General features: G+C 35.7%; 1 protein-coding gene across 1 annotated transcript; it reads left to right on the top strand.

Moving 5' to 3' along the window:
- The first annotated feature begins 416 nt into the window (after nucleotides 1-416).
- Nucleotides 417-11,141, top strand: LOC117336606 (chymotrypsin-like protease CTRL-1). The gene is made up of 7 exons (XM_033897217.1): nucleotides 417-549; nucleotides 863-1,047; nucleotides 5,411-5,505; nucleotides 7,795-7,891; nucleotides 8,433-8,601; nucleotides 9,207-9,343; nucleotides 9,678-11,141. The coding sequence occupies exons 1-7, from the start codon at nucleotides 477-479 to the stop codon at nucleotides 9,828-9,830; spliced, it is 909 nt and encodes a 302-aa protein (XP_033753108.1). The 5' UTR covers nucleotides 417-476; the 3' UTR covers nucleotides 9,831-11,141.
- Nucleotides 11,142-11,543: the final 402 nt, after the last annotated feature.

Genomic DNA, 11,543 nt, shown 5'->3' with positions numbered 1-11,543 from the left:
TATTCCTTTCATAATTTCAACACTTTGATCATTTACATTACTTACGAGTCTTAAAAGGAAGAAGCATTAAGTACGTCGCATTTTCATTACCCGGCATATACTGCATCTATGAATATTCCAGCGAATATTAACATCTTTCATATACATAAAGCATACACAAAAGAAAACAATTAAAAACGATTTCATAACGATATCATCAAAGTCAATAACATAATGAAACAAATCAGTGTGGTATATTTTTAGAGTGTTGTTTCAATTCCCCATTTACATACCCTCGTTGTATTCTCGGAACTTGAATAAAGGATGAATATTTATAACACATTAAGTGTCATTAGCCATATTTCTGCGATCTGCCCTGGGCCTAGATAGCACTCAACAACTCTAATTTTCTGACGTCATCATCGTACGGGTGGTGACTATTGTATACTGTGAAACCAATGTCCGTTCCCACTTGACACTGACCACCAGGAGACGAAATGACCGGCTGGTGGTTCGTAATATCCATTGTTATCATTGGCATAGCTGTGAGCACAGGAACCGGTCAAAGAAGTAAGTAAATATGTGGATAAAATTTTATGTTATTTTTTACTCTTTTTTTTCCAAACAAAATTTCATATTCCCATTTTCATATTTCATAAATTGCATAAACCTTATACATAGCAAACTTGTTGATACCAATATACATCAACAGCATGTATATACCATATGCATTTTGTATTGACTCATATTTGATCATACAAAAGACACACGAGCCAGTAGCATCTTTGAATGTTAAATTAGTACCAAATGAATTCGACAACAAAATAGTTTTAAATTACAACCACTGAAATAGAAACATAATTTTCTTCTTTCCTTGATTAAGATTTACGGGAGGATGCCGAAGATGGTAACGGTAATATAGCAGCCATTATTGGAGGTACAAACGCCACAGACAACGCATGGCCATGGCAAGTGTCCATCAGGTACAGGGGTAGATTTATGTGTGGAGGAACACTGCTCAATGAAGACACCGTACTCACTGCGGCGCACTGCATCTTCAAACAACAGTAGGTTAACATCACAGAAAACTCACATTGGATAAGAGTAATATATGTCTACATACGAAGATATGAGACACACAAGTTCGAAATAAAAATATGACAATATCTTATTTCACAATTTATTTTCTGTTCAATATAATATTGAGATAATTATCAAGATTGCCAGTAAGTAGTGATATGAAACATTTATTCACAAATATACAACGAGAATGCTATTTAGTTTATGCTTATTTCTGTTTTTATGTTGCACGGCATATGACGTCAATTACTGTAAACGTCATGCGCGTAGCCAAGTTATTTTGTATGTGTATGCAGAGAAATGAAATAAGGGGTGCATGAGTACCGTATTATGATGTACAGTTAAGTGTTTGGACAATTTAAGTCCGTCATTTAACGATGTCCGAATAGTTACGTTGTCCTGTTTTCTTGAAACGACGAGCCTTGTACAGCATTTAGAATGATATTTTGTGTTGACTTTACCTTATTTTGCACACTTGGAACACGTTTACATAATGTCCTAATATGTGTTCAATAACCATACGTACATAACCATAGTCCATTGGGCAAAACAATACCTTTCCTGTGGGAAGGGCTGTAAAAGAAAGAAATCAAGACCAAAAACCTGAGATCAACCTTGTATTTAAGTCGCCTTACCGTAACACGACCCTTTGGGATGATCATTGCGACAATGGGCGATGTTTTCATGACGGTATGTGTAGGTAAAATTCATTTATATATAAAATTGTTCCGGTTATAGCCGAGCCCAGGACACTCTCTCAAATAGGGGTCAGAGTTCAGAAGCTTTACTACCAGGGAATTGAACAGTGTTCATGCAAGCCAGGAAAACCACACTTGGTCTCGTTAGGAGACGTTAATCCCACCGTTTAGCAGCCTTGATATATAAGGCAAAACATTCGTGACAGCGTTGGTGTGCAAACCTAATGATTTAAAAATACATTAATTTACTAATTTCATCGAAGATCAGACAAAGGGTACATATGTAATATCAAAATCTGTATATTTGAAAATTAGATTTCTGTGTCTATCTGCGTTCAGAAAGCTATGTTTCATTATATTCAATAATATTCCTAAGCATACGTATAGTAACGTTCACCTAACGTTTGAAAGCGAAACGATTTACTTAAAAGTATTGATTCATTTCTGCATTTAACCAACTGTCATGTAGTGAGGACAATTCCAATAGTGAATTTTGTACTCTATGCGCATATATAACTTCGGACCTGTTCTTTTGAATAATGTTTTATAATTTATTTTAAGATTTACAGTAACAAATATGTAAATCAGACTTCACCCTGGTTTCCGGTTGTAAGTAGTCCTTTATAGGAATGGCACCAAAGGGAGGATGGTGGGCTAGATCAGACCCCAGAAAAAATTTAAATGTTACTATGCCCAAATTTTAAATCATATTTAAATGAGCAATCTAAATATGTAAATGAGATATTATCTCCAATTTTCACTATTCGCTCATTCACTACATGTACGTTTAACAATAGATGATATTGGCGCTTATTTTACTTTTCTTAATTGAGAAAGTATCAGATTATTTTTTCTACAAGTTTCATGCAATTTGTGCCGAAATACACACACACATATTTGAAAAAAAGAAGTTTTTCTCGTTGTGTATAATTGTTATAATGGAATGAGTTAAATTATAATTTTATGTTGTATTGTGTTTCGGCATATTATCGTGATAACATATCTTGTATAAAATAATACATTTTAAGGGATAGGAGATCTAATAATGCTATATAGTTTACATTCAGCACGTATCTGAATATAGTAGTTAGATTGTCTGACATGTGTGAAGAGCTTTTCAGATGTCCCTTTTCCTCATGGAATCAATTGAAATCTACTTTTACCTGAAATGGTTTTACATGTACGTCTAACTGCAAAAAAGCAAATACGTGTACTTGAGACATATTTAAAAATATAATATGTTTAGTATAAAAAAGATAATCTGAATTGTATAAAATAAATATGTATTGTGAAAAGGAATGGTAGGAGAGATAAACAGAATAATTTAGAAAATAATTTGCTCTATTTTGAAGGTACAATCAAATAGACTGATTTATCAAGACAAGAGAGGCGGAGGACGCCAAACCAGAATCAAATTAATAACCATTTAGTAGAGTAAAGTTACAAAAAAATATTATTGAATTATTCTATTTTTTTTTTCTTTTAATTTAAGTTTCCTATGTTTAGGACTTAACGTTTTTGTATCAAAGCTCATTTTAAACCTATCTAAACATTTTTAAGTCTATATTAAGTTTTTAATTAAGTCTATATTAGTATATATATATATGGCATCTTTGTTATTTGACAACTAATTTTGAAATTATTGGATTTATTTTCATTTTTCCCATATTTTGTGTAAACCGTTGGATATCAAAACTAAGTTTTGTGTGTTATTTAGAATTTGCTTCAACTTCTCATACATACATATATCTTGCAAATTTTGTATATAAAATGCATAAATTTGGCATTGATTGTTAGCGTAAGCATTTTGCAATTCTGACAACCACCAGGGAGCTTTGTTACATCAGGTGTATCATTTTGACTTGTTTCTGATGCTGATGGTTCCTGCGGGGCGAGCTGAAATTTCTTCCAAAGAATCAGGTCTTCGATTTTTCTTTGTCCCACTTTAACCGACCGATTGATTGCGTTCCCTACCACGTAATGACTAGTTATATCAATTAGTGGGTTTGACTAGCACCATCACCTAGGGACAGCATTCATATTTTGTGTCATATAAATAACAGAGTTTTTTCTTTCTTTGTTTTGTTTTTGTTTTTGTTTTTTTGAAAACTGATTTGTACGCAACTGCGTACTTGCATATAGGCAGCTACGCGCCTGAAAGTGCTTTATTTGGCGTACTCAAATTTTAGTGCATTTCCATATTTCAACAGATAAGAGCATTGCTGAATTGGCGTACCAAAGTTATTTAATATATAAACAGTTTATAGAGCGTGCAATTAGCGCTATCGTAATTTAGCGGGATGTTTCCACCGCTAAAATTTACACATTTACAGTAATCAATGGTTGGCATTATATACTCTATTTTATTAGACAAGCCTTGTATCGTTGAATTGTTCCTAGAGTCTCTCGACAGTAAGTTCGGTAGACATTGAAATATGACCGAGACATAAAAATGGCCGATAAGGACGTTTACGCTTCCGGAATGCAGGGCTTTCTTCACCTTGCACTTCGTTAATGGTTTTTATGTTTTGTGCAAAATGTGTCCTAGTTTCCCGAATTTGAGTTTGAATCACTGCTTCAGTTAAACGTTAAAATGTGGCAACTAAAACCACAGGCTCAAGGACATAATCCTCCTATCAAGGTTTCCGCCGATACCATAGAATGACAGCATACCCATGCTGTCTATTGGTTTAGAAATATAGACACCAGACAGGTTGTTATGATGCTCTAGACACCAGACAGGTTGTTATGATGCTCTAGACACCAGACAGGTTGTTATGATGTGTCTGTTGGTTTAGAAATATAGACACCAGACAGGTTGTTATGATGCTCTAGACACCAGACAGGTTGTTATGATGCTCTAGACACCAGACAGGTTGTTATGATGTGTCTTTTGGTGTAGAAATCTAGACACCAGACAGGTTGTTATGATGTGTCTGTTGGTTTAGAAATCTAGACACCAGACAGGTTGTTATGATGTGTCTGTTGGTTTAGAAATCTAGACACCAGACAGGTTGTTATGATACTCTAGACACCAGACAGGTTGTTATGATGTGTCTGTTGGTTTAGAAATCTAGACACCAGACAGGTTGTTATGATGTGTCTGTTGGTGTAGAAATCTAGACACCAGACAGGTTGTTATGATGTGTCTGTTGGTGTAGAAATCTAGACACCAGACAGGTTGTTATGATGTGTCTGTTGGTTTAGAAATCTAGACACCAGACAGGTTGTTATGATGTGTCTGTTGGTTTAGAAATATAGACACCAGACAGGTTGTTATGATGTGTCTGTTGGTTTAGAAATATAGACACCAGACAGGTTGTTATGATGCTCTAGACACCAGACAGGTTGTTATGATGCTCTAGACACCAGACAGGTTGTTATGATGTGTCTGTTGGTTTAGAAATCTAGACACCAGACAGGTTGTTATGATGTGTCTGTTGGTTTAGAAATCTAGACACCAGACAGGTTGTTATGATGTGTCTGTTGGTTTAGAAATATAGACACCAGACAGGTTGTTATGATGCTCTAGACACCAGACAGGTTGTTATGATGCTCTAGACACCAGACAGGTTGTTATGATGTGTCTTTTGGTGTAGAAATCTAGACACCAGACAGGTTGTTATGATGTGTCTGTTGGTGTAGAAATCTAGACACCAGACAGGTTGAGGGGTAGATTTATGTGTGGAGGAACACTGCTCAATGAAGACACCGTGCTCACTGCGGCGCACTGCATCTTCAAACCACGGTAGGTTAACATCACAGAAAATTCACATTGGATAAGAGTAATATATGTCTTCATACGAAGATATATAACACACACAAGTTCGAAATAAAAATATGACAATATCTTATTTCACGAATTATTTTCTGTTCGAGATAATATTGTCAGTAAGTAGTGATATGAAAAATTTATTCACAAATATGCTTATTTCTGGTTTTATATAGCACGGCATATGACGTCAATTACTGTAAAAGTCATGCGCGTAGCCAAGTTATTTTGTATGTGTATGCAGAGAAATGAAATGAGGGGTGCATGAGTACCGTATTATGATATACAGTTAAGTGTTTGGATATTTTAAGTCCGTCATTTAACGATGTCCGAATAGTTACATTGCCCTGTTTTCTTGAAACGACGAGCCTTGTGCAGCATATGGAATGATAATTTGTGATTTACTTCACCTTATTTTGCACGCTTGGAACATGTTTACATAATGTCCGAATATGTGTTCAATAACCATACGTACATAACCATGGTCCATTGGGCAAAGCAATACCTTTTCTGTGGGAAGGACTATAAAAGAAAGAAATCAAGACCAAAGACCTGAGATCAACCTTGTATTTAAGTCGCGTTACCGTAACACGACGTTTTGGGATGATCATTGCGACAATGGGCGATGTTTTCATGACGGTATGTGTAGGTAAAATTCATTTATATGTAAAAATACAGTTGTAGTTATAAAAGTTCCAATAAAGTCGAATTGAATTTAATATAAAATGAATCCTTCAACTGTACCGGTGGTTATAACATAGCACGACATGTGTTCTAGAGTTAAGTTAAAAGTTGGAATTATAACGATTTATTATTATACTCAGATAGGGGTTGATTGATGAGGATTAATGTCCTGTTCTGGGTATAGCCGAGCCCATGACACTCTCTCAGATAGGAGTCAGAGTTCAGAAGCTTAACTACCAGGGAACTGTATTCATGTGACAACCCAGGCAAGCCAGGAAAACCACACTTGGTGTCGTTTGGAGACGTTAATCCCACTATTAAGCAGCCTTGATATAATAAGGCAAAACATTCGTGACAGCGTTGGTGTGCAAACCTAATGATTTAAAAATACATTAATTTACTTTCATCGAAGATCAGACAAAGGGTACATATATACTATCGAAATCTGTACATTTGAAAAATAGATTTCTGTGTCTATCTGCGTTCAGAAAGCTTTGTTTCATTATATTCAATAACATTCATAAGCATACGTATAGTAACGTTCACCTAACGTTTGAAAGCAAACGATTTCCTTAAAAGTATTGATTCATTTCTGCATTTTACCAACTGTCATGGAGTGGGGAAAATTCCAATAGTGAATTTTGTACTCTATGCGCATATGTAACTTCGGACCTGTTCTTCTGAATATTGTTTTATAATTTATTTTAAGTTTCACAGTAACAAATATGCAAATCAGACTTCACCCTGGTTTCCGGTTGTAAGTAGCGCCTAAACGTGCTTTGTTTGGCGTACTCATTTTAGTGCATTTCCATATTTAACAGATTAGAGCATTGCTGAATTGGCGTACCAAAGTTATTTGATATATAAACAGTTTATAGAGCGTGCAATTAGCGCAATCGTAATTTAGCGGGATGCTTCCACCGCTAAAAGCGCGAAAATAAGATAACCGCTAAAACTTACACATTTACAGTAATCAATGCTTGGCATTATATACTCAATTCTATTAGTCAAGTCTTATCTCGTTGAATTGTTCCTTAGAGTCCCTCGACAGTAAGTTAGGTACACATTGAAATATGACTGAGACATAAAAATGGCTGATAAAGATCATGAACAAGACGCTTACGCTTCCGGAGTGCCGGGCTTTCTTCACCTTGTACTTCGTTAATGGTTTTTGTGCTTTGTGCAAAACATGTCCTAGTTTCCCAAATTTGAGTTTGAATCACTGCTTCAGTTAAACGTTAGAATGTGGCAACTAAAACCACAGGCTTAATGACAATGACAGCATACCCATGCTGTCTATTGATTTAGAAATCTAGACACCAGACAGGTTGTTATTATGCGTCTATTGGTTTAGAAATCTAGACACTAGACATGTTGTTATGATGAGTCTGGTGATTTAAAGATCTAGACACCAGACATGTTCTAATGATGCGTGTGGTCGTGTTGTATTCTTTGCGTGTGCTTTTTTGTCAAATCACCAAGATATAAACTTGAGACTGTAAGAATTATTGAACAAACATCCAATCCTATTTTATGACAGAAGATGAAATATATCATGTTTTTTTTTCAATTTTTCGATAGAGCACAGAGATTCCGAGTACTTGCGGGGGATTATAACAGGCAAGAGGCCGAGCCACACAGAAATGAACAGAAAATCAAAGTGAAGAAAATACGTATCGTAAGTATAATGATCGTAGCCATCTCATAACATTGACATGGTATCGTAAACTGGTTCTACATAGAGATGCTTCCACTGAGCAAAGCGTATTCCAAATTCTCCGTATTTTAATCAGTAGCACAACCTTCTGAATATCACTATTTAACAATAGTGTATGTAAAACATATAATAATAATATTATATTCGTAGACTAAATTTGCACAAAATATTTTTTATTCTGAAAATTGTATTCACAGTTATTGCTATTATTTTTGGAGCTACTCGATTACCTTACTATTCCCGTAAAACTCATTTGGGTGGTCGGTGGAACAGTTGTAACGCACATACCTTTCATCTAGGCGATCGGGGTTCGATTCCCGTGAAAAGGTATGGGGGCCATGGGGGCCACCTGCCCATCCATGAGTTTTCTCCATTTACTCCCGTTTCTTCAGACAGAAAAATCTCTCGTGCGCTACCATCCGGGCCAACAAGCGTGATTAAGATAAGTTATTTTGCGATTGTTGTAAAATCAATATGTTTTACCCTTTTTACTGTATTTCAGCATCGTGATTATAATCGAACAACTTTAATCAATGACGTTGCCATTCTTAAACTCCTAACGCCAGTTCAGTTTGGAACCTACATCCAACCTATCGAATTAGCAAAGAAATCCATGGATATATCACAGTCGAAATGCTATATCACAGGATGGGGCATGCGCGATAAAGATGGTACGTATAGTAATATGTACCTCATCACTTTGATAATTAATGTGCTTATTTTGCCTATCTAGGTCGTTGTTCCGTTTGACTTGTACACTGAAGCTCCCGTTGGCTCTTAACAACGTTGTTGTTCTCTTTCGACTCTTATTGCTCGTGTTCCCTTTGACTCTTATTGCTCGTGTTCCCTTTGACTCTTATTGCTCGTGTTCCCTTTGACTCTTATTGCTCGTGTTCCCTTTGACTCGCATTGCTCGTGTTCCTTTTGACTCGCATTGCTCGTGTTCCCTTTGACTCGCATTGCTCGTGTTCCTTTTGACTCGCATTGCTCGTGTTCCCTTTGATTCTCAATGCTGCTGTTCCTTTTGATTCCAAAATGTTTTTCGACTTTTCATGTTGTTGTTTCCTTTTACTCTTTTTCATAACTTTGTGCAGTTAATATTAATTAATCAATTTACAATAATGTTCGTCAAAAGATATTTCTGAAAATATTGCATTGGAGGTTTTCAAGAGCACATGTCTACAGTCGAACATAGGAAATACCTCAAATTATATTTGTAATGTAACTAATCCAACGAAATGTAAAGTCAAATGGTGGTGGTTGGTATTATTTACAGACAAAACTAGTTCCGCCACCATTCTCCAACAGACGGCAGTATCCGTTATAACTAACGAGGAGTGTCAGAAGGGCATTAGAGGCAGGATTACAGACGATATGATATGTACAGAGGATCCCGATAGAGCCACGTGCTACGTAAGTCAGTTATCGTGGGAAGTCAAAAGGCCCATCGTATACTTTCTGTTCTTTTCATATGAATCTACACTGTACAAATACTAACAAAAAGTATCTAATAATATATAGAAGTTATTTATCTTCGAATTATTTATCCATCGAAGTATACGTTTTTATGTCTTGTTTTATACCAGAGACTCGTAATAGAATGCATGGCTAGTGTCATCCAGATAACAACCATTTATATTATTTTTCATCCTGATCGAAATCTCAAATAATCTAGATTTTTTTTTATAATTTTGATCAGAAATCCTATAAAGTTATATAGTGCTAAGCATTTGGCTTTGACTTTCAGGGTGATAGTGGCGGTCCTTTGCAGTGCGAGATCAAACCTGGAAGATGGGTACAGGTTGGAATAACTTCATGGGGAAATCTCGATTGTTTGGATGGACCATCTGTATATAGCCGAATATCCTACAATAGGGCCTGGATTACAAGACGGATGTGATTTCCGGTGATGTCAAAAAAATTATGGCAGACCAATCAAAGACAGCGATACATCCATAATGGACCGACTAGTGACAACAATGATACGAAATTATGGACCAGATATAGGGTACCGGAATCTGCCGAGGTTTGTCGAATTCCAAACGGCAGGCGACGAGGACACAATCATTTTAGGTCAACAATACATTCATTAAAGACCAATGAGTGGCGACGAAATATCCATTATAGACCAACCGGTGGCGAGGATATATCCATTTTTAACCAGTGGCGAGATGCTACATTCATTATAGACCAACCATTTAGGACGATACGTTTATTACCAACCAATCAGTGTTGTTGATACATTCAGCATTCATTATAATCGATCGACCTGGTGATTTCCCTTTGATGCATGGTTGATGTAAAATAAACTGACGGCAATCCACAGTACGAATCCTTAATCTTTTCGAAGTCTTTTTTATGTTTCTGTGTTCATTACTATGTGCCGATGCGCGTTCTTGGCCGTTTCAATTACATAATTACATATTAAAAGCAGTTACCTTCCATTGGACTATTTAGAGTCAGCTAAAAGTAAACTAACTTGATAATATCAAAAATATACATACGTGTATCGAAAACTTTGATTGTAATAAACATCCAGTCATGGGGATATGCAAAGTGGGATCACTTAGATGTCTTTTATTTTCGTAGTGTAATACATATTCACTAGCCCGAGTTTCCTCTGGCGCTGACACAATGTCCAACAGACATGGTGTCAGGGCCAGAAGAAACTCGGGCTACATATTCACATACAGTGGTTCTATTTCTGTTGTTAACTTTGTACATATCACTGTGATTTAAAAGGGATGTGTGGAGTTTGAAATAAGTGTCATCTCTCACTGTAGGGGAGACAATTCAAAAATCGTCATTTAGATGAAACACGGATCTAAAGTTTCACGAGCTCTCGTACTAAAATTTTAATGTAGATGTACTAATAGCAAATTTGAAATTGTTTTCTTGTTGCGGGCGAATATATATCGAGCAGAATTCATCACTTTAGCGATATGAGATGAACTGAATAGGTTATGGTTTCTGCAATGAGAACTATTTGCAAACCACTAGCAGAGTGCATAGACACAGAGATGTTTATATATCACATATGATATACATGTGTATAAATCTCTGATAGACATTGGTATTTACTTCTGAAAATGGAGGCACTTTTATTTTCATTATTACATATACATTGTATATATATATATATGTATGTGTGTTGGTACTGAGGCTGGGTTTCGGAGATTTCTAGGTAATAAACAGCAAACCTAGAGCATTATATTGACGTTTGTGTGTAATTTCACATAAAAAGGAATTCTTAATTATATTTTGCTTCTTTTAATTTCAAACTTTCGTTTCAATTGTGTCTGTGTAAATCAATATTACGATCATAAACCACTCATTATTTTATCGATTTTGAGTTAGAAGTACTGTTTCAGTCAGGTATCGCTATACTCTTTTATTTCCCTAGGAGATTCCCCTCAGTATTTACAAAAGTTAAAGGTGTGGATATTTCTATCTGAAATTAAGTTGTTCGTAACAAAGTAAACTTTTTTTCAAAACTCAATGATTTCAATAGTGACAAGGGTCTTATTATATACATGTACTCAGGGCTGCCAACTCTCACGTCCTCCTCCGTGGTAGACTCACGACCTTTTTTTGGAGTTTCATCCATCATCTT

Source organism: Pecten maximus, chromosome 10, assembly GCF_902652985.1.
Source record: "Pecten maximus chromosome 10, xPecMax1.1, whole genome shotgun sequence".
NCBI classification, from domain to species: Eukaryota; Metazoa; Mollusca; class Bivalvia; order Pectinida; family Pectinidae; genus Pecten; species Pecten maximus.
This window is presented reverse-complemented; position numbering and strand designations above follow the sequence as displayed.

Bases quoted from the DNA above. Each gene is read 5' to 3' on its own strand.
- LOC117336606 (XM_033897217.1), top strand. From the start codon at position 477: ATGACCGGCTGGTGGTTCGTAATATCCATTGTTATCATTGGCATAGCT. The intron at 5,506-7,794 runs GTAGGTTAACAT...ATTTTTCGATAG, and splicing joins CACTGCATCTTCAAACCACG to AGCACAGAGATTCCGAGTAC. The intron at 8,602-9,206 runs GTACGTATAGTA...TATTATTTACAG, and splicing joins GGGCATGCGCGATAAAGATG to ACAAAACTAGTTCCGCCACC.